This window comes from Oncorhynchus nerka, linkage group LG22 (genome assembly GCF_034236695.1).
Source record: "Oncorhynchus nerka isolate Pitt River linkage group LG22, Oner_Uvic_2.0, whole genome shotgun sequence".
NCBI classification, from domain to species: domain Eukaryota; kingdom Metazoa; phylum Chordata; class Actinopteri; order Salmoniformes; family Salmonidae; genus Oncorhynchus; species Oncorhynchus nerka.
In genome coordinates, this window is record NC_088417.1 from 39,373,100 (window position 1) to 39,396,928 (window position 23,829).

Sequence of the window (23,829 nt, forward strand, 5' to 3'; positions counted from 1 at the left end):
CTTAGAAAAAAGGGTTATTTGGCTGTCCCCATAGGAGAACCCTTTTTAGCTCCAGGCAGAACCCTTTTTGAGTTCCATGTAGAATCCTCTGTAGAAAGGGTTCAACATGGAGCCCAAAAGGGTTCTACCTGCAACCAAAAACGGTTCTTCAAAGGGTTCTCCCATGGGGAAAGTCAACAAATCCTTCAAGGTTCTAGATAGCACCTTTTTTTTGTGAGAGTGTATGTATGTATGTATGTATGTATGTATGTATAGGGTGCCATATGTACAGTATGTCATTTGGGACCTAGATCCCTCAATCTAACCTTCCTCATTGTGGTTGCATATTCGTACAATGGTGCGTTCCTATAATCCATCATCAGTCACCCGCACCCGTAGACAATGCAAAGCTGTTACATATCATAATGAATGCGACATAATTAGCTGTCTACACCTCTTTCTGTCTGGCGTTAGCAAGAGTGGATACTTGAGATGATAAGTTGTCCATTAGCACAGTGTAGGCTTTGTGTATCTCCCAGGCATCCCAACCCATAACACATTAGTCAATTATCAACTTCAGGATGTACCAGTTACCGGACAGAAAATACACCCTGCATAGGCTTTTAGTCATGATTAAAGTGCATAATGTGATTGTGCAGAGAGTGACAGGGGCATTAAGTTGAACATATTACTTTTCATGAGGAAGATGAATGGTACAGTTGAAGTGAATTACAGACATCTAACATTCAAATCAATACCGTGTGTGGGTAATATGTGAAGCTGATGAAGATGAATTAGCTATTTGTTTCAATACATACGTGGCTTGACATTTTAATTTCCCTTGACATCAGGGCAATGAAGTGTAAATGGCTGTAATCAATTCAGAGTGTGCCTCAAATAGCACCCTATTCCCGATGGGCCTTGGTCAATAGTAGTGCACAACATAGGGAACAGGGTGCCATTTGGGATGCATTTTCAGCTCTAATTAGCTCAAGTTTCTCTGGGGGAGTTTTTTTTAAACCTTTATTTAACTAAGTCAGTTAAGAACAAATTCTTATTTACAATGACGGCCTACACCGGCCAAACCCGGACGAAGCTAGGCCAATTGTGCTCCGCCCCATGGGACTCCCAATCACAGCCGGTTGTGATACAGCCTGGAATCGAACCAAGGTGTCTGTAGTGACGCTTCTAGTACTGAGATACAGTGCCTTAGACCGTAACGCAACTTAGAAGGAGAACTTCACCGTTTCTCCTGACATCAGCAGGAAAGAAAGGAATGATCATGATTATTTTTCTGTGTGGATGCATGTCTTTAAGATTTTAGAGATGTTGTCCTAATTCAATCTGCAATGTTTAGTTGGGTAAAACACAGCTTGCATGCCTTGCATCATTTGTTACCATCTAGTGTGCATTTGGTGCTCAAGGAAAACAATCCGGATAGTTCTATTACTGAAGAAACAGTGAAAGAGGCGGAGAAGTTATACAGAGCATTCGGGAAGGATTCAGACCCCTTGACTTTTTCCACATATGAGTATCATACCCATTGTTCCTCAACTGTAGTGTGTGTACGTAATTCTGCTTTGAATGTTGATAAACCTCCCTTTTGAGAAAATGGCCCTTGAATTTTTTGGTACCTACTGGAGAGCTCTTCTTTGTCTACACCCATTCAGCATTGTTCACAACCTCTTAAGCTTTAGTCCCACCCAGCTCTTTAAGGATTCACATGTGAGGCCATGTACTAAACAACCAAAGATTCCAAGATTAAAGGCTGGTTTATACTACGGGTGTGTTCGTAAATTCAATCTGGAGTGCCATAATGTGCGCAGAGTGCACTCTGGGTGTTTGTAAAATCAGAGCGTTGTCAGATTGTCCGTTCGTAAATGTTGAGCATTTCGCTCTAAGGGGGTGTTCTGAGCGCACACTGGACGCTCTGGGCGAGGAGTCGGGTTGATCTGACCTAACAACAGCAGTCAAGAACCCAAGCTAACTGGCTAATGTTGGCTAGCTTGCTAGCTACTTCCAAACTCACTCGAACCATTTTACTCGCAGTCAAGCACCCAAGCTAACTGGCTAACGTTGGCTAGCTACTTCCATACTCAAATCTGAGAATACCTCACTCTGACCATTTACTCTCCCTAGCAGAGCAGGTTAGGCTGTTTTTATGTTATCCAGAGCATTGGTGACTGTAACTGTGCTGTTGGCAACAATTTAATTTAATTTCTTTTTGCCAACGTTTTCTGACAAAGGCCATATTAAACGGGAGCTGAGCGTTTGTAAATTTCATCAGTTATTCTCCGCTCTGGCACATAGACAAGTGCTCTGAAATCGGAGCAGTCGTCTGAAAAAAGGTTCCTTCTTTTTCTGTGGCTTAACCAACTAGGCTCGTAATGACAAAGCAAAAACAGGTTTTTAGAAATGTTTGAACATTTATGAAAATGGAAATATTGCACCTTTGGCAGCGATTACAGACTTGCGTCATATTGGGCATGACGCTTCAAGCTTGGCTCAGGCTGGGCTACTCAAGGATATTCAGAGACTTGTCCCGAAGCCACTCCTGCATTGTCTTGGCTGTGTGCTTAGGGTCATTGTGCTGTTGGAAGGTGAACCTTCGCCCCAGTCTGAGGTCCTTAGCACTCTGGAGCAGGTTTTCATCAAGGATCTCTCTGTACATCTTAGTCCAAGATGGCGTAGCAGTCGGACGTGTGTTTTGTCTTGTCCCGTCCTGTATAGTGTAAATATAGTTTTTTTTCCTCTTTTTTTTCCCGTATATATTTCGTACATATTTTAATCTCACTTCCCAACCACAGGCTGAATATATTCTCCTGCAACCCGCATCACCCAATGTGGTACGGATCTGCTTTTTCTATGCTTTAGAATCGGAACCCTCACCAGAAGCTAGCCGCTAACTAGCTACTAGCTAGCCACTGCTAGCGGTCTTCAACGCTAACTAGGACACCAGCGCGACATCTACCCAAAGCATATCAGACTGCTTTTTCTCTACCACATCTCCGGATTCCTACCGCAAGCTCTGAAGCTTTATACCGGATCATCGTAAATAGCTAGCTGCAATCCGAGTGGTTACTCCTGGCTAACGTCTCTGTCCCAGAGCAAGCACCAGTTAGCCTGGAGCTAGCCTCGAGCTAAGCCCATCTCCCGACTACCCGAAGAGGTCCAAAAATACCTAATTTGCCAATTGGCCTGGACCCTCTACTGACCCTCTACTGCCGACACGGAGCCCCGCCGATCCATCACGACTGGTCCGCCGACATAATCGTCCGAGGGGGTTTCAACAGGCTTTTCCGCTGCTGGCCAAGGCCCGCGAGCTTTCTGAATCGCTGTATCTCCAGCTCACCGCATGAAGAGGAATAAATAAACAGACTCACCCCATCGCGACGTCCCCCAAAGGTTAACTCTCTAGCCCTCGCTATCTCCCTGCTTGCTAATTCGGCCTGCTAACGGCTAGCTTGTCAAGCTCCGGTCCGCTAACTGCTACCTTGTCTAGCTCGGGCCTACGAACTGTTAGCTTGTTAGCACAGGCCTGCTAACCGTCTGTACCACCGCGTCCCAATCACTCTCTGACCCCATTTACTTTCTATCTCTTTTTGATTTTTAATTTGTTTATACCTTCCGGAAACCTGCCTCACCCAATGTGATACGGAATCGCTGTTACTTTTACTCTTATTTTTATTTTTATGACACACTCAAGAACCTCCAGACGCTAACCAGCTAACTAGCTACAAGCTAGTTAGTCATTGTTAGTTTAAAAAAAAAAAAAAAAAAAAAAAAAAACCTGGATAACACTCGCCAGCCCCCCTGCCCATCCACCGCTGCCCCCTGGACACTGATCTCTTGGCTACATAGCTGACGCACGCTGGACTGTCCATTAATCACGGTACTCCTTTCTGCTTGTTTGTCTTACCTGTCGGCCCCGTTGCCTAGTCAACGCCATTTTACCTGCTGTTTGTTGTGCTAGCGGATTAGCCTCGCCTACTGTTTTTAGCTAGCTTTCCAAATTCAACACCTGTGATTACTGTATGCCTCGCTGTATGTCTCTCTCAGATGTCAATATGCCTTGTATACTGTTGTTCAGGTTAGTTATAATTGTTTTAGTTCACAATGGAGCCCCTAGACCCACTCTGCATACCCCTGTTACCTCCTTTGTCCCACCTCCCACACATGCGGTGACCTCACCCATTACAACCAGCATGTCCAGAGATACAACCTGTCTCATCATCACCCAGTGCCTGGGCTTACCTCCGCTGTACCCGCACCCCACCATACCCCTGTCTGTGCATTATGCCCTGAATATATTCTACCATGCCCAGAAACCTGCTCCTCTTATCCTCTGCCCCCAACGCTCTAGGCGACCAGTTTTGATAGCCTTTAGCCGCACCCTCATACTACTCCTTCTCTGTTCCGCGGGTGATGTGGAGGTAAACCCAGGCCCTGCATGTCCCCAGGTACCCTCATTTGTTGACTTATGTGATCGAAAAAGCCTTGGTTTTATGCATGTCAACATCAGAAGCCTCCTCCCTAAGTTTGTTTTACTCACTGCTTTAGCACACTCTGCTAACCCTGATGTCCTTGCCGTGTCTGAATCCTGGCTCAGGAAGGCCACCAAAAATTCAGAGATTTCCATACCCAACTATAACATCTTCCGTCAAGATAGAACTACCAAAGGGGGCGGAGTTGCAGTCTACTGCAGAGATAGCCTGCAAAGTAACGTCATACTTTCCAGGTCCATACCCAAACAGTTCGAACTACTAATTTTGAAAATTACCCTCTCCAGAAATAAGTCTCTCACTGTTGCCGCCTGCTACCGGCCACCCTCAGCTCCCAGCTGTGCCCTGGACACCATTTGTGAATTGATCGCCCCCATCTAGCTTCAGAGTTTGTTCTGTTAGGTGACCTAAACTGGGATATGCTTAACACCCCGGCAGTCCTACAATGTAAGCTAGATGCCCTCAATCTCACTCAAATCATCAAGGAACCCACCAGGTACAACCCTAACTCTGTAAACAAGGGCACCCTCATAGACGTCATCCTGACCAACTGGCCCTCCAAATACACCTCCGCTGTCTTCAACCAGGATCTCAGCGATCACTGCCTCATTGCCTGTATCCGCCACGGAGCCGCAGTCAAACGACCACCCCTCATCACTGTCAAACGCTCCCTAAAACACTTCTGTGAGCAGGCCTTTCTAATCGACCTGGCCCGGGTATCCTGGAAGGACATTGACCTCATCCCGTCAGTTGAGGATGCCTGGTCATTCTTTAAAAGTAACTTCCTCACCATTTTAGATAAGCATGCTCCGTTCAAAAATGCAGAACCAAGAACAGATACAGCCCTTGGTTCACTCCAGACCTGACTGCCCTCGACCAGCACAAAAACATCCTGTGGCGGACTGCAATAGCATCGAATAGCCCCGTGATATGCAACTGTTCAGGGAAGTCAGGAACCAATACACGCAGTCAGTCAGGAAAGCTAAGGCCAGCTTCTTCAGGCAGAAGTTTGCATCCTGTAGCTCCAACTCCAAAAAGTTCTGGGACACTGTGAAGTCCATGGAGAACAAGAGTACCTCCTCCCAGCTGCCCACTGCACTGAGGCTAGGTAACACGGTCTCCACCGATAAATCCACGATTATCGAAAGCTTCAATAAGCACTTCTCAACGGCTGGCCATGCCTTCCGCCTGGCTACTCCAACCTCGGCCAACAGCTCCGCCCCCGCAGCTCCTCGCCCAAGCCTCTCCAGGTTCTCCTTTACCCAAATCCAGATAGCAGATGTTCTGAAAGAGCTGCAAAACCTAGACCCGTACAAATCAGCTGGGCTTGACAATCTGGACCCTCTATTTCTGAAACTATCTGCCGCCATTGTCGCAACCCCTATTACCAGCCTGTTCAACCTCTCTTTCATATCGTCTGAGATCCCCAAGGATTGAAAGCTGCCGCAGTCATCCCCCTCTTCAAAGGGGGAGACACCCTGGACCCAAACTGCTATAGACCTATATCCATCCTGCCCTGCCTATCTAAGGTCTTGAAAGCCAAGTCAACAAACAGGTCACTGACCATCTCGAATCCCACCGTACCTTCTCCGCTGTGCAATCTGGTTTCCGAGCCGGTCACGGGTGCACCTCAGCCACGCTCAAGGTACTAAACGATATCATAACCGCTATCGATAAAAGACAGTACTGTGCAGCCGTCTTCATCGACCTCGCCAAGGCTTTCGACTCTGTCAATCACCATATTCTTATCGGCAGACTCAGTAGCCTCGGTTTCTCGGATGACTGCCTTGCCTGGTTCACCAATTACTTTGCAGACAGAGTTCAGTGTGTCAAATCGGAGGGCATGCTGTCCGGTCCTCTGGCAGTCTCTATGGGGGTGCCACAGGGTTCAATTCTCGGGCCGACTCTTTTCTCTGTATATATCAATGATGTTGCTCTTGCTGCGGGCGATTCCCTGATCCACCTCTATGCAGACGACACCATTCTATATACTTTCGGCCCGTCATTGGACACTGTGCTATCTAACCTCCAAACGAGCTTCAATGCCATACAGCACTCCTTCCGTGGCCTCCAACTGCTCTTAAACGCGAGTAAAACCAAATGCATGCTTTTCAACCGATCGCTGCCTGCACCCGCATGCCCGACTAGCATCACCACCCTGGATGGTTCCGACCTTGAATATGTGGACATCTATAAGTACCTAGGTGTCTGGCTAGACTGCAAACTCTCCTTCCAGACTCACATCAAACATCTCCAATCGAAAATCAAATCAAGAGTCGGCTTTCTATTCCGCAACAAAGCCTCCTTCACTCACGCCGCCAAGCTTACCCTAGTAAAACTGACTATCCTACCGATCCTCGATTTCGGCGATGTCATCTACAAAATGGCTTCCAACACTCTACTCAGCAAACTGGATGCAGTCTATCATAGTGCCATCCGTTTTGTCACCAAAGCACCTTATACCACCCACCACTGCGACTTGTATGCTCTAGTCGGCTGGCCCCCTCGCTACATATTCGTCGCCAGACCCACTGGCTCCAGGTCATCTACAAGTCCATGCTAGGTAAAGCTCCGCCTTATCTCAGTTCACTGGTCACGATGGCAACACCCATCCGTAGCACACGCTCCAGCAGGTGTATCTCACTGATCATCCCTAAAGCCAACACCTCATTTGGCCGCCTTTCGTTCCAGTACTCTGCTGCCTGTGACTGGAATGAACTGCAAAAATCGCTGAAGTTGGAGACTTTTATCTCCCTCACCAACTTCAAACATCAGCTATCCGAGCAGCTAACCGATCGCTGCAGCTGTACATAGTCTATTGGTAAATAGCCCACCCATTTTCACCTACCTCATCCCCATACTGTTTTTATACTGTTTTTTTTATTTATTTATTTATTTACTTTTCTGCTCTTTTGCACACCAATATCTCTACCTGTACATGACCATCTGATCTTTTATCACCCCAGTGTTAATCTGCAAAATTGTATTATTCGCCTACCTCCTCATGCCTTTTGCACACATTGTATATAGACTGCCCATTTTTTTTCTACTGTGTTATTGACTTGTTAATTGCTTACTCCATGTGTAACTCTGTGTTGTCTGTTCACACTGCTATGCTTTATCTTGGCCAGGTCGCAGTTGCAAATGAGAACTTGTTCTCAACTAGCCTACCTGGTTAAATAAAGGTGAAATAAAAAATAAAATAAAAACTTTGCTCCGTTCATCTTTCCCACAATCCTGACTAGTCTCCCAGTCCTTACCTCTGAAAAACATCCTCACAGTATGACGCTGCATCCACCATGCTCTACCATACAGATAGTGCCAGGTTTCCTCCAGACGTGACGCTTGGCATTCAGGCCAAGAGTTCAATCTTGGTTTCATCAGACCAGAGAATCTTGTTTCTCATGGTCTGAGAGTCCTTTAGGTGCCTTTTGACAAATTCCAAGCGGGCTGTCATGTGCCTTTTACTGAGGAGTGGCTGAGGAAATGTACTGGGTACTTTGTTTTACTTAACGTCCCAACAGCACATCCATCAAATCTTCTTAGCCTACCCTTCCGTTCGAAGGTAGTCTCAGGATTAAGACTCACTGTAGAAAAACATTTGCATCGGAAAACAAGCTTTACTCATTGGACAATTTCAGATATTGTGACTCCATTTATGTTCGTTTTATACAAGGGGTGGTTTGGAATTCCCATTGTCAGAGTCTATCCTGCCCAGAATTACACTAGACAACATACACATGGCCAGCACATTCATAAGAAGTGCCATTGTTACCTAGCAATGCAGTACCACCACCACCACCATATCCCACCGCTGCCACTTTGTCCCATAGTAGTGAACAGGTCAGGATGAGACAGACAGGCAGCTTTTCTTAGCCAGTCGAATTCATGAATCAGCCTAATTTTTTTATGGATATACACTATATATACAAAAGTATGTGGACACCCCTTCAAATGAGTGGATTCAGCTAGTTCAGCCACACCCGTTGCTGACAGGTGGATAAAATTGAGCGCACAGCCATGTGATCACCATAGACAAATATTGGCAGTAGAATGGCCTTACTGAAGAGCTCAGTGACATTTAACATGGCACCATCATAGGATACCACCTTTCCAAAAAGTCTGTTTGTCAAATTTCTGCCCTGCTAGAGCTTCCCCAGTCAGCTTTAAGTGTTGTTATTGTGACGTGGAAACGTCTAGGAGCAACAACTGCTCAGCCACACAAGCTCACAGAACGGGACCGCCGAATGCTGAAGCGCTGGGGGGGGAGTTAAGCTTGCCGCCATTGGACTCTGGAGCAGTGGAAACGTTTTCCAGGCTAGGCCCCTTAGTTCCAGTGAAGAGAAATCTTAACGCTATAGCATACAATGGCATTCTAGACAATCCTGTGCTTCCAACTTTGTGGCAATAGTTTGGGGAAGGCCCTTTCCTGTTTCAGCATGAAAATTCCCCCTGTGCACAAAGCAATGTCCATACAGATATGGTTTGTTGAGATTGGTGTGGAAGAACTTGGCTGGCCTGCACAGAGCCCTGACCTCAACACCATCGACCACCTTTAGGATTAATTGGAACGCTGACTGCGAGCCAGGCCTAATGACCCAACATCAGTGCCTGACCTCACTAATGCTCTTGTGGTTGAATGGAAACAAGTCCCAGCAGCAATGTTCCAACATCTAGTGGAAAGCTTTCCCAGAAGATTGGAGGCTGTTATAGCAGCAAAGGGGGGACTAACTCCATATTAATTCCCATGATTTTGTAATGAGATGTTCGACGAGCAAGTGTCAACATACTTCTGGTCATGTAGTGTATATACTGAACAAAAATATAAATATAAAAGTTTTGGTCCCATTTTTCATGAGCTAAAAGAAAAGATTCCAGAAATGTTCCATATGCACAAAAAGCGTATTTCTCTCAAATGTTGTGCACAAACGTGTTTACATCCCTGTTAGTGAGCAATTTCCCCTTTACCAAGATAATCCAGCCACCGGACAGGTGTGGCATATCAAGACGATGATTAAACAGAATGATCATTACACAGGTGCATCTTGTGCTGGGGACAATAAAAGGCCACTGTAGGTTTTTGTCACACAACACAATGCCACAGATGTCTCAAGTTTTGAGGGAGTGTGCAATTGGCATGCTGACTGCAGGAATGTCCACCAGAACTGTCCACCAAGGGTCTTGACCTCAAATCAAATCAAAGTTTATTTGTCATGTGCGCCGAATACAACAGGTGTAGGTAGACCTTACAGTGAAATACTTACTTACAGGCTCTAACCAATAGCGCAAAAAAAATGTATTAGGTGAGCAATAGGTAGGTAAAGAAAAACAACAGTAAAAAGACAGGCTATATACAGTAGCGAGGCTATAAAAGTTGCGAGGCTACATACAGACACCGGTTAGTCTGGCTGTACATGAGTGTATAGTTATAGTGATGCATATATGATAAACAGAAAGTAGCAGCAGCGTAAAAAGAGGGGTTGGGGGGGGCACACAATGCAAATAGTCCGGGTAGCCATTTCATTACCTGTTGAGGAGTCTTATGGCTTGGGGGTAAAAACTGTTGAGAAGCCTTTTTGTCCTAGACTTGGTACTCCGGTACCGCTTGCCATGCCAAACTGAATTCATCGTAACCAACTTCAGTGGGCAAATGCTCACCTTCGATGGCCACTTATTAGTTGGAGAAGTGTACTCTTCACGGCTGAATCCCAGGTTCAACTGTACTGGGCAGATGGCAGACAGCGTTTGGCACTTTAACTCTACGTACATGTACATATTACCTCAATTACCTTGACTAACCAGTGCCCCCGCACATTGACTCTGTACCCGTACCCCCTGTATATAGCTCTCGCTATTGTTATAACATCTTGTTGCATCCATCTGAACATGCAGAGTGAACGGCAAGAAAGTGCCGTCGAGCAACTGCTCTTTCCTTGAGTGACATAGGGCAGGGCTTGGTGTAGTTAGTGGCACACAGCAGGAGGAGAGGGAGAAAGATGACTCAAGTAGCAAATGGAGTAAACTATAAAAACGGACATTGCACGCGCCAGAGTTGCGTATCACATTTAACAAACTAAACATTGAAATACCATTATCAAACATAGAGTCACCGCCCAGCACTAGTCTCATGTATTGTTGCTTAATTATATATAAAACCCTTTTAGGCCTTACTCCCCCCCTATCGGAGATACCTACTGCAGCCCTCATCCTCCACATACAACACCTGTTCTGCAAAGTCACATTCTGTTAAAGGTCCCCAAAGCACATATATCCCTGGGTCGCTCCTCTTTTCAGTTCGCTGCAGCTAGTGACTGGAACGGGCTGTAAAAAACACTCAAACTGGACAGTTTTATCTCAATCTCTTCATTCAAAGACTCAATCATGGACAATCTTACTGACAGCTGTAGCTGCTTTGCGTGATGTATTGTTGTCTCTACCTTCTTTCCCTTTGTGCTGTTGTCTGTGCCCAATAATATTTGTACCATATGTTGTGCTGCTGCCATGTTGTGTTGCCACCATGTTGTTGTCATGTTGGGTTGCTGCCATGCTATGTTGTCGTCTTCGGTCTATCTTTATTTAGTGTTGTGTCGTCTCTCTTGTCCTGATGTGTGTTTTGTCCTATATTTATGTTTTATATTTTATTTTAAATCCCAGCCCACGTCCCCGCTGGAGGCCTTTTGCCTTTTGGTAGGCCGTCATTGTAAATAAGAATTTGTTCTTAACTGACTTGCCTAGTGAAAGAAAGATTAAATTTAAAAAATAACAAAAACCTTTTTTTGTGCCAACTGAGCAAGACACTTTTTTTCCTGACCATGTAACCTGACCAGTACTCAAGACACTGGTTGGAGTTGTCTGCTTTGGGGCATATGTTAGTTGTCTTACCTTCAGTGGGGACGCTGGTTGGGGGTCGGGATGTGGACGAGGAGGCTCCGGCTGTGGTGGTCTCTCCTCGGCTTCTGCTCTGGCCTGTTGTTTTGGCAACTAACGTGGTGATGAATGGATCGAGTTGTGTGGTGCTGATGATATCACAGCGTTTGTCTTTGGTCTGCAAGACAGCATACAAGAGTCCTCTTTCTCACGCAAGGTAGAAATACTGGTACTTTTCAAATAAGAGAGAGTGAGAGATGGATATTTAGTTAGTTAGATAGTTCGATTGTTAGATCGTGAGAGGAGTATCTGAGGCATCCCTTTCCCCCTGCATGTAGCAGACCAGAGCATCCATCAACCTGGCAGCCACACAGAAAAAAACATTACAGCAGATGCACATGCACACACACACGCACACATCTCACCATGTACCCACTCACTCGCTATTCATAATAGAAATCTAGTTATTTCCATCAGCCAGGATGATATTCACCTCATCAGGACAGCTGTTATCAACCCAGTCCTGCCGATGGCGGTCAAACCCACTGGAACACCTGAAACCAGATGAGAGGATATTCTGAAAGAGTTTAGGAACATGAACACTAGACATGCATCACTAAAAAGGATAAACCGCAATCAAAGATGGATTGGATAAATTATACTAACAGATACATCCAGCTCTGTAGACCTGCAGATGTTACATGAAACCAAAATAATCCAATCAGACCCCCCACCTTTCTGGGATGTCCAAAATACAGTAAGTCCAAAGGGGGAACAGCCATGATTATTAGAATATGGGTGGGATTTGTGAAGAGGAAGTTCACCGGGTCAAACTGCTCAGAGTACAGGGGTTGGTGGAGGGGGTGAAAGGAAATGGGAAAGGGAAAAGGTGGATGAGGGAGAATAGGTAATGCCTGTGTCACGCCTCCCAACCCGAGGCGACGAATAAACTCTGTGGGCTAGCCTTTGATCAGGGGCAACTGCTCATTCTTCCTCTTGTTCACAGATCATAATGACTAATATCTCCCCCTTCCCTATCACTCTCTTTTCTTCTCCTCTCTCTTTCTGTAAGCCCTCTCTGACATTATTTCGATTTTGACACAGAGGGAAAGTTTGTTCTCTCTCTCTCTCTCTCTCTCTCTCTCTCTCTCTCTCTCTCCCGTCTGATACTCTGAAGTCAGAGAAAGATGTCTGCTCACCCATATCACCAATGGAGGAGGTGGTAAGCCAATTTCATACACCTCACAAAAACCTGCAAGACTACAAACACAATAGCATAAACCCACCAAATCTAATCGACATGGAGCAGTGGAGGCTGGTTGGCGGAGATATCACACGATGGGCTCATAACGCCTGGAATGGAATAGATGGGAAGGTACTTAAGTTTCCATGTGTTTGATACCGTTTCATTTATTGCAAATCTCCACCCACAAGCTACCATTGCCAGGCAGGCAGACAGGCCGAGTTATCATCCATCCTTATTCTCATCAGATCCTATAACTCCCATTAGCCCTGCATGGTGGATATTATTATGGCAAAGCTCTCTGTGTGGAGGAAGAAGAGGAGTCCATTTCCATCTCTCTCTGCTCTCTAATCAGCCCACGCTCCCCGGATTTCACAGTTTTGGCTGTTAAAATCATCTGTCCAATCAGTCGAGACAGATTCCTCCGGTAAATCCACCTAGTTTTCCCTATGTTTTCCTGGGAGAAGCGAAAGGAGAGAGGGAGAGAGTCGGAGACAGGATATCACAACAACACAGGTCCAGCCAGTCCCTCCAGATCCTTTCCCATTTAGGTTTAACCTCAATGCCATCCAGCCTCTGAGACCAACTGTGTGTGTCCCAAATGGCAACCCATTCCCCTATGGGTCCTAATCAAAAAGTAGGGCACTATATAGGGTTCCATTTGGAATGCATACCAGACCTTACTTCCAACATCCACTCAGACACCACACTGCTAATTATAAATGGGTTGAGATGCCTCATTTGAATAGAAATGTATACATCTGGAAAAGATTTTAGTTTGGTCTTCGTTTTCTCCCCCCTCTTTCACGGTACAGAGGATGCATTTCTATACTGTGTTTAAAAGACTCATTGGTTTCTCTTGAACACTACAAAAATGAGTCTTTGGATCAACCCCAAAAAATTGCCTCAACTGGTAACAAGGAAATTAGTTAGATTTTCTCAATTGAAAAATACTACATTTGTTGAAACCAAATACACTAAGGGTACAAAACATTAGGAACACTTCCCTGGTATTGAATTGCACCCCCTTTTGGCCTCAGAACAGCCTCAATTCGTCCGGGCATGGACTCTACAAGGCGTCGAAGCGTTCCACATGGATGCTGGCCCATGTTGACTCCAATGTTTGCCACAGTTGTGTCAAATTGGCTGGATGTCCTTTGGGTGGTGGACACTTGCTGTTACACATGGGAAGCGTAAAAAATCCAGCACAGTTGCAGTTCTTGACCCAAACCGGTGCGCCTGGCACCTACTACCATACCCTGTTCAAAGACACTTTTGTCTTGCCCTTTCACCCTCTGAATGGAACACATACACAATCCATGTCTCAATTGTCTCAAGGCATAGAAATCCTTCTTTAATCTATCTCCTCCCCTTCATCTACACTGATTGAAGTGGATTTAACAACTGACCACAATAAGGGATCATAGATTTCACCTCGATTCACCTGGTCAGTCATTCATTGAAAGAGCAGGTGTTCCTAATGTTTTGTACACTCAGTGTATACGATTCAATGCCAAATGTTTTTGATTATTATCAAACCTATATTTCAAATTTGATTTTCAGTTAACTTCTCTGGGATATGTGGGACGGTAGCGTCCCACCTCGCCAACAGCCAGTGAAATTGAAGGGCGCCAAATTCAAAACAACAGAAATCCCATAATTAAAATTCCTCAAACATACAAGTATTATACACCATTTTAAAGATAAACATAATTTGAAATTGGTGTGTTATGTTCAGAAATGCATTGTCTCAAACAAACATCCGGTGAAAGTGCAGAGAGCCACATCAAATTACAAAAATACTCATAATAAACATTGATAAATGTTACATTGATACAAGTGTTTAGCATGGAATTATAGATAAACTTCTGCAACCGCTGTGTCAGATTTCAAAAAGGCTTTACGGCGAAACCACACCTTGCTATTATGTTAGGTCAGCACCTAGCCACAAAAAAAGGAGAGGTGTCAGAAAAGTCAGATATAGCGTTATAAATATTCACTTACCTTTGATGATCTTGATCGGAATGCATTCCCAGGAATCCCAGTTCCACAATAAATGTTTGTTTTGCTCGATAAAGTCCATAATTTATGTGCAAATACCTCCTTTTGTTCACGCATTTAGCCCAGTAATCCAAATGCTCAATGCGTGATCGCTTAGTTCCAACAAAAAGTTAAAAAGTTATATGCTCCAGGTCATCTACAAGTCCATGCTAGGTAAAGCTCCGCCTTATCTCAGTTCACTGGTCACGATGGCAACACCCACCCGTAACACGCGCTCCAGCAGGTGTATCTCACTGATCATCCCTAAAGCCAACACCTCATTTGGCCACCTTTCGTTCCAGTTCTCTGCTGCCTGTGACTGGAACGAATTGCAAAAATCGGAGACTTTTATCTCCCTCACCAACTTCAAACATCTGCTATCTGAGCAGCTAACCGATCGCTGCCGCTGTACATAGTCTATCGGTAAATAGCCCACCCATTTTTACCTACCTCATCCCCATACTGTTTTTATTTATTTTATTTTCTGCTCTTTTGCACACCAATATCTCTACCTGTACATGACCATCTGATCATTTATCACTCCAGTGTTAATCTGCAAAATTGTAATTATTCGCCTACCTCCTCATGCCTTTTGCACACAATGTATATAGACTCCTTTTTTCTACTGTATTATTGACTTGTTAATTGTTTACTCCATGTGTAACTCTGTGTTGTCTGTTCACACTGCTATGCTTTATCTTGGCCAGGTCGCAGTTGCAAATGAGAACTTGTTCTCAACTAGCCTGGTCTAAGGTTCCGCGTGCTCTGACTTCCACATCTTTATTTTCTTGTGAAACTTACAAACCAATAAAGAAATAAACAACGAACCGTAATATAAGATGTGCAACAGGTACTAACTCAAGACAAGATCCCACAAAACACAGTGGGGAAATGGCTGCCTAAATATGATCTCCAATCAGAGACAATGATAAACAGCTGCCTCTGATTGGGAACCATACCAGGCCAACATAGAAATCAAACACCTAGATAGGAACAACCCCCCTTAGTCACACACCGACCTAACCAAAATAGAGAATAAAAAGGCTCTCCGTGGTCAGGGCGTGACAACAGTGCATTCAGTAAGTATTCAGACCCCTTTACTTTTTCCACATTTTGTTACATTGTAGCCTTATTCTAACATATATTACATTGTTTTTTTCCCTCAATCCTTTAAAGATTAATTATTTATTTTATTTCACCTTTATTTAACCAGGTAGGCCAGTTGAGAACAAGTTCTCATTTACAACTGCGACCTGGCCAAGATAAAGCAATGCAGTGCAACACAAACAACAGAGTTACATAGGATAAACAAACGTACAGTCAATAACACAATAGAAAAGTCTATATACAGTGTGTGCAAATGCAGTAAGATTAGGGAGGTAAGGCAATAAATAGGCCATAGTGGCGAAATAATTACAATTTAGCAATTAAACACTGGAATGGTAGATGTGCAGAAGACAAGAAGAAGAATGTGCAAGTAGAGATACTGGGGTGCAAAGGAGCAAAAAAATAAATAACAAAATGGAGAGGAGGTAGTTGGTTAGGCAATTTACAAAAAAAAGTTATATTTTGGTTTCATCTGACCATATGACATTCTCCCAATCTTCTTCTGGATCATCTAAATGCTCTCTAGCAAACTTCAGACGGGCCTGGACATGAACTGGCTTAAGCAGGGGGACACGTCTGGCACTGCCGGATTTGAGTTCCTGGCGGCGTAGTGTGTTACTGATGGTAGGCTTTGTCACTTTGGTCCCAGATCTCTGCAGGTCATTCACTATGTCCCCCTGTGTGGTTCTGGGATTTTTGCTCACCGTTCTTGTGATCATTTTGACCCCACGGGGTGAGATCTTGCATGGAGCCCCAGATCGAGGGAGATTATCAGTGGTCTTGTATGTCTTCCATTTCCTAATAATTGCTCCCACAGTTGATTTCTTCAAACCAAGCTGCTTACCTATTGCAGATTCAGTCTTCCCAGCCTGGTGCAGGTCTACAATTTTGTTTCTGGTGTCCTTTGACAGCTCTTTGGTCTTGGCCATAGTGGAGTTTGGAGTGGGACTGTTTGAGGTTGTGGACAGGTGTCTTTTATACTGATAACAAGTTCAAACAGGTGCCATTAATACAGGTAATGAGTGGAGGACAGAGGGGCCTCTTAAAGAAGAAGTTACAGGTCTGTGAGAGCCAGAAATCTTGCTTGTTTGTAGGTGACCAAATACCTATTTTCCACCATCATTTGCAAATAAATTCATAAAAAATCCTACAATGTGATTTTCTGGATTTTTTTTTCATTTTCTCTGTCATAGTTGAAGTGTACCTATGATGAAAATTACAGGCCTCTCTCATCATTTTAAGTGGGAGAACTTGCACAATTGGTGGCTGACTAAATACTTTTTTGCCCCACTGTATGTATGGGGCGGCAGGTAGCTTAGTGGTTAGAGTGTTGGGCCAGTAACCAAAAGGTTGCTGGATCGAATCCCTCAGCTGACAAGGTAAAAATCTGTCGTTCTGCCCCTGAGCAAGGCACTGTTTCCCGGGTGCCGTGGATGTTGGTTAAGGCAGCCCCAGAAGGCATTCAGTTGTACAACTGACTAGGTATCCCCCTTTCCCTATAGCCTACTTGAAGAGATTATTATGGATGAAAGAGCGAGATTGTTTTATTTGTCAAAGGCAGCCATATATACCCTCTATATTTATTGGAAAGGAGCATCGCCTTGCACTTTCACCACCTGCTGGAGCGCTTGCTACGGGTGGGTGCTGCTAGGGTGACCAGTGAGCTGAGGTAAGGCATAGTAAAGACTTATAGATGACCTGGAGCCAGTGGGTTTGGCGACAAAAAATGAAGCGAGGGCCAGCCAACGAGAGCATACAGGTCGCCGTGGTGGGTAGTATATGGGGCTTTGGTGACAAAAAGGATGGCACTGTGATAGAATACATCCAATTTGCTGAGTAGAGTGTTGGAGGCTATTTTGTAAATTACATTGCTGAAGTCAAGGATCGGTAGGATGGTCAGTTTTACGAGGGTATGTTTGGCAGAATGAGGGAAGGATGCTTTGTTTGCGAAATAGGAAGCCGATTCTAGATTCAATTTTGGATTGGTGATGCTTAATGTGAGTCTGGAAGGATAGTTTACAGTCTAACCAGCCACCTAGGTATTTGTAGTTGTCCACATATTCTAAGTCAGAAGCGTCCAGAGTAGTGCTAGACAGGCGGGCGGGTGCGGGCAGCGATCGGTTGAAGAGCATGCATTTAGTTTTACTTGCATTTAAGAGCAGTTGGAGGCCACCGAAAGAGTGTTGTATGGCATTGAAGCTCGTCTGGAGGTTTGTTAACACAGTCTCCAAAGAAGGGCCAGAAGTATACAGAATGTGGTCGTCTGCGTAGAGGTGGATCAGAGAATATCCAGCAGTAAGAGCAACATCATTGATGTATACAGAGAAAAGAGTCGGCCCGAGAACTGAACCCTGTGGCACCCCAATAGAAACTGCCAGAGGTCCAGACAACAGGCCCTCCAATTTGACACACTGAACTCTATCTGAGAAGTAGTTGGTGAACCAGGCGAGGCAATCATTTGACCAGCTCAGAAAATAGATTGCATAGCGGAGAATGTACAGTGGGATTCGAAATGGTCGGTGATCTGTTTGTTAACTTGGCTTTCGGAGACTTTAGAAAGGCAGGGTAGGATAGATATAGGTCTGTAACAGTTTGGGTCTAGAGTGTCTCCCCCTTTGAAGAGGGGGATGACCACGGCAGCTTTCCAATCTTTAGAGATCTCAGACGACACGAAAGAGAGGTTGAACAGGCTAGTAATAGGGGTTGCAACAATTGTGGCAAATAATTTAAGAAATAGAGGGTCCAGATTGTCTAGCCCAGCTGTTTTGTAGAGTCCAGATTTTGCAGCTCTTTCAGAACATCTGCTACAGTATATCAATAAAATAAAATGCTGAAAAACAAAGTGTATTTTTATCCTCCGAAGAGGTGGAGTGGTGGAGCCCCAAAAATATAAAAAGGAAATACAAAAATAAAATAGAAATTAAGATTTCACTCTGTTTTGGGCCAGTTGCAGCTTAACTAAGTCTTTCTTCACAGCACTTGACCATATGACTGGGCAATATTCAAGATAAGATCAAGCTGAAGGACTTGCATTGTGGAGTGTGATGTCAAAAATGCAGAACATCTCTTTATCACAGACAGACCTCTCCCCATCTTTACAACTATCGAATCAATGTGTTTTGACCGTGACAATTTACAATCTCAGGTAACACCAAGTCCTCAACTTATTTATTTATTTCAATTGACTGATTTCCTCATATGAACTGTAACTCAGTAAAATCTTTGAAATTGTTGCATGTTGCGTTTATATTTTTGTTCACCATAATTTGTTTACAGAGAAATAGCAGTGTATTTGGTCAAACACAATTTTTCCCAACAGTTTACTAACAGCTGGCAGCAAGCTGATACGTCAGCTGTTAGAACCAGTGAAGGCCACTTTACCATTCTTTGGTTAACGGAATGACTTTGGCTTCCCTCCAGGACTGAGGACTAACACTTTCCTCTAGGTTCAGATTAAAGCTTTGACATATAAGAGTGGCTATAGAGTCAGCTAACATCCTCAGAAGCGATAGCAATATTTATATATATTTATTTATTTCACCTCTCCCAAACTAAACAAAATTCTAACTTACAATGCTTTTCTGTCATTATTCGGGTTTTTTTAATGCATAAATACGTTTGCTCACTGTTCGTTTGTTGGCATTTCCTACGTAAGTTTGCCCAGTTTGCCAATGAAGTAATCATTCAAATAATTGGCAACAGCAAATGGTTTTGTGACGAATAAGTCATCTGATTAAATGAAAGATGGAGTTGAATTTGTCTACCTGCCCATAATTTAATTTAAAGTACTCCATTATTCTTTATATCATTGATCTTGGCTTCGTAATACAGTTTCTTCTTCATTTTGTTGAGTCTAGTCACATAATTTCTCAATTCGCAGTAAGTCGGCCAGCCAGATGTGCAGCCAGACTTATTAGCCACCTTTGATGTGGTGGCAGTCATTTTGATATTACTGTAAACAAATCCCGCACCGATCGCCTCTTCTCACCAAATTAGCGCTCAGCAATATGGGCAACCACAGCCAGTCGTTGGTCCATAGCAATGCCTTGCATGCTTTATTAGCTACAACACGCCTTTTATTGTCCAACCCAGCCCAGCACTCAGCTTGCATACATCAGAGGCAGCAACAAGCTGATTTAGCCTGAAACGCAATGGGGGAGAAAAAACCCAGCATTCACCTTTCCAGAGAGTGGGGGAGCGAGAGAAAGGGAGCGAGAGGGGAGAGAATCAGAAAGGCAGATAAAAAAGAAAGAGAGTAAAGCCAGGGAGAGGGAGATATAGTTCATTACAGCCGTTCTCTAAAATCATAGGTGTCTCTCTTTCATTAACCCGCAGCCCAACAATGCTGCAACGTATTTAAATTGGCTTGTTCAAACTGTGCATTCGTTTGCCTTTTCGATTGAAGTTTTTTGTTGAGGGATACAAAGGATGGAGCGAGCCCCAACCACGTGATGCAGCACGCGCACATTTCTATCTCATTAAAAGGCAGCATAATTAGGCCATTATAATTCAGATGTAGATTGTCTCCGCAGCTCTGCGGGATACAGAATACATGTAGATTGTGGTCCTGTATGGCTCAATTGGTAGAGCATTGCGCTCACAGTGCCAGGATTATGAGTTTGATTCCCAGGGCCACCAGTAAGTAAAATGTAAACACACATGACTGTATTATTAGTAGAGGTATAGTTTGATGGAGAGAGGAGACAGAGGAAAAAGCTAAACCCTGACCTTTTGGCACCTCATACATTCCCAGAGGCCCTTGTAGGGATAAATGATATGTTTAAAATAACTGTGGGGTCATTCAATAATGGGTGCATAAGCCACTTAAAGGCTTCTTCACAAATGTGGGGAATTTTTACAAAAGTAGCGCATTATGTGGGGAATAGGAAGTGGTCAAAGTGTAGAGACATATAGTATTATTGTGCTATATTGTATTTACTTTGCCACCATGGCCTTTTTTGCCTTTACCTCCCTTCTCACCTCATTTGCTCACATTGTATATAGACTTGTTTATACTGTATTATTGACTGTATGTTTGTTTTACTCCATGTGTAACTCTGTGTCGTTGTATCTGTCGAACTGCTTTGCTTTATCTTGGCCAGGTCGCAATTGTAAATGAGAACTTGTTCTCAACTTGCCTACCTGGTTAAATAAAGGTGAAATAAAAATAAATAAATAAAATGAGAAGGGGAGTAATAGTAGTCCAACTGAGCACATCATTTCCGCTAACTCCGCAGACATTTTCCAAGAACTGAGGCCCAGAACTGTTCAGTGCACTTGATAACTAATGGCTTGTAACTTGGATCAAACGCTGAAACAACGCCCCAACAGCACTCCCACAATGTTGTCCAAACTTACATCGTTCACATCACACAAGGCAGGAAATACACCATTTGTGCAATAACATTTTACACGGTCTCCAATATTGAACTTTTTGTGCGAGGGTGTGAAAGAGAAAGACAAATGGTTGATGGGAAGGGGGAAGAGAAGGGGAGAAGGGAGAGGGGGACAGAGTAGGTGTGAGAGAGCGGATGTCTAGGTCGCAAAAACAAGAATAATGGGTGGAATATCATGCTTTTCTCTCTCTCTGCTAATCCAACCTGCCTTTCCTTTGCACATCATCAGGAAGAGAAACCAACAGAGCATCACCAGGACTCACTGACTTCGTCCCAACTGGCACGCGATTCCCTTTATAGTGCACTATATTTATGACCAGGGATTATTGTCGAAAGTAGCACGCTATATAGGGAATAGGTTGCCATTCCGGATGCCGTAATTGAGCTCAGAGGGAATAGTCCACTGGAAGGGAAGGGTCAGACTCCATATGATAGCCAGATGCGATACATACACCTCACACTCAGTAGCTAGCTAGCATGTCAGGGGTACTGAGTGACGAGAGGTAATAGCAACATTGGAAGGAGGGAGAGGGAGGGAGGACAGAGGGACTGAGCGTGCGACGGAGAATGAGGGGAAGATAAACAGAAAGATTTAGTGTTGGATGGAAGAGAGAAAAAGACATTGGCCCGTGTCCCAAATGGCCCTGGTCAAAAGTAGCGCGTCACATAGGTAGTAGGGCGCCATTTGAGAGGGAGACAAAGACAAGAGGGGTATAGAGGGGTGTCTGACCTGCGAAGGAGGTGACACCAGCTGCAGTTGAAGTTGATCTGGGAGGAGATGCAGCTGTCACAGCTGGTGAACTGGAGACACGCTAGGGAGGGAAAACGACACACACACACGTTACAACACACACGTTGCAACACACCTGTTGTATTCGGGCGCATGTGACAAATGCATCTTTATTTGTTTTTGACATGTTACAACACACACATCACAACACACATATGTTACAACACACATATGTTACAACACACATATGTTACAACACACCCATGTCTGCTGACTCACAACACTGGTCCGGAGCTCTTAACAAGTAAAAATTAAACTTAGAATGTTGTATTTGATGATGCAAAACCGGGGCCATATTGCTGATCCAGGATCAGGTCTCCCTTGTCCATGTTATTTTGTGCATTGTGATCTAAAAGGCGTAAACAACTGACGTGAAATTAGAAAACCAACTCTGAGACGCCTGATACATATGGGCCCAGAGCTGAACAAGTCAAAACCAACATAGAGATCCATATGTGGATAATTAGAAAGTTGTAGTTTGCTAATGCAAACAGATCATTCTCAAAAGAGAGGAGTTTGACACACAGGTGTCCCTGAAATGATGGGATACAGTCTGAGGAAAAATCTATTAGGCAGACATTGAACAGACCCCTCTATATTTCACCTATGACAAGGTCTAGAATCTAGACTAGTTCATGGGGGCCTACTTTGTGTTGTCATCATCATATATCATATCGTGAGCCATGTCTATTGAGAGGAATCCATCTTACTCGGTAGAGGCATCATCTCCACTGCTGTAGAGTTGGTGATTTTGGTCTTTGTCAGCTCCACACGATGGTACTCATAGATCGTTCTCCGACGAACATCTGGATGTGGTGAGGGAGAGAAGGAAGGAGAGAGAGAGAGAGACAGAGAGAGAGAGAGAGAGAGAGAGAAAACACCTGTCACAAATCTTCCTCAGAGAGCTGAAACTAGGACAAATTGTCCCCAAAGAAGGGAGTGAGAGAGCGAGAGAAAAATAAGAAGAGAACAGAGAGGCAGAATCAGGCCATAAGGGAAGAGAGCTACCACAGCATTTATTTATTATTTATTTTTCCCTCTCTCGGTTTGTGTCCAACAGAGAGCCTGCCACTTGGCAATTGGGTGGGAAGCAATGTCCCACTAGAGCTGATATCAATCAGAGTCCCTGTTGAAAGCCCCCAGTTCCTCCAGGCAACTTCCCAAATGGCACACTATTCCCTATATAGTGCACTACTTTTGACCATGGCCCACTTTGGTCAAAAGTAGTGCACTATGTAGAGAATAGGGTGCTATTTGGGGTGCAGACCAGTGACTAGAGTCATCTGCAGAAGGAGACACCAGGCAAGGTAAGCGGAAGAACAGCAGTCCCTCCCTGGACCCTATAACTCAAACGCTTTTTCAATCCCACTGTAAAATGGCCCACTTGGTTTTGCAGTACACTATGCATAGGGAGAAAGGTTCAAAGTATTATATATTCATGTAAAGGCATACTGTAGCTCTACCATTGTAATATCATAAATGTAACAGATTTGCTAGTTTATACCTTAATTCTAGTAATTTATCTGGTGTGGCTAAATCAATGTTAAGTGACTGAAATTCCTGGAATACAATGGGACGTTTATACAGTAAATCAGTGAGAATAATTATTTTATAAAGCCGTATGACATTGTTCGATATATTACACATTCTATAATACACACATTTTCATGAGCAACGAGCTGGAAAATGTCAATTCAATACACAGCGCCGTGGCTGTCGAACATATACAACAATGAGTTTGACTCCTAGCGACCCCCATTCATCACATGCACTTACTGTATACACACTTACATCAATGACCAATATGAAATGGACACATTTTGCCTGCTTGGATTAGTTTTGATCTAAGAGGAAAGCCATGTATCCTTTTGCATGCATTAAGATACTGCCAATGTAATGTTAAAA

At 44.1% G+C, this 23,829-nt stretch overlaps 1 protein-coding gene across 2 annotated transcripts in view; it reads right to left on the bottom strand.

Moving 5' to 3' along the window:
- The window catches only part of LOC115105158 (plexin domain-containing protein 2-like), a 174,102-nt gene that overhangs the window by 25,281 nt on the left and 124,992 nt on the right, over positions 1 to 23,829 (bottom strand). For both annotated transcript variants that reach the window (XM_029626832.2, XM_029626833.2), the window contains exons 8-11: positions 22,635 to 22,730; positions 21,865 to 21,946; positions 11,842 to 11,902; positions 11,364 to 11,526 (exon numbers count right to left, since the gene is read on the bottom strand). In XM_029626832.2, coding sequence (XP_029482692.2) covers positions 11,364 to 11,526; positions 11,842 to 11,902; positions 21,865 to 21,946; positions 22,635 to 22,730 — 402 coding nt within the window. The remainder of the gene's footprint in view (positions 1 to 11,363; positions 11,527 to 11,841; positions 11,903 to 21,864; positions 21,947 to 22,634; positions 22,731 to 23,829) is intronic.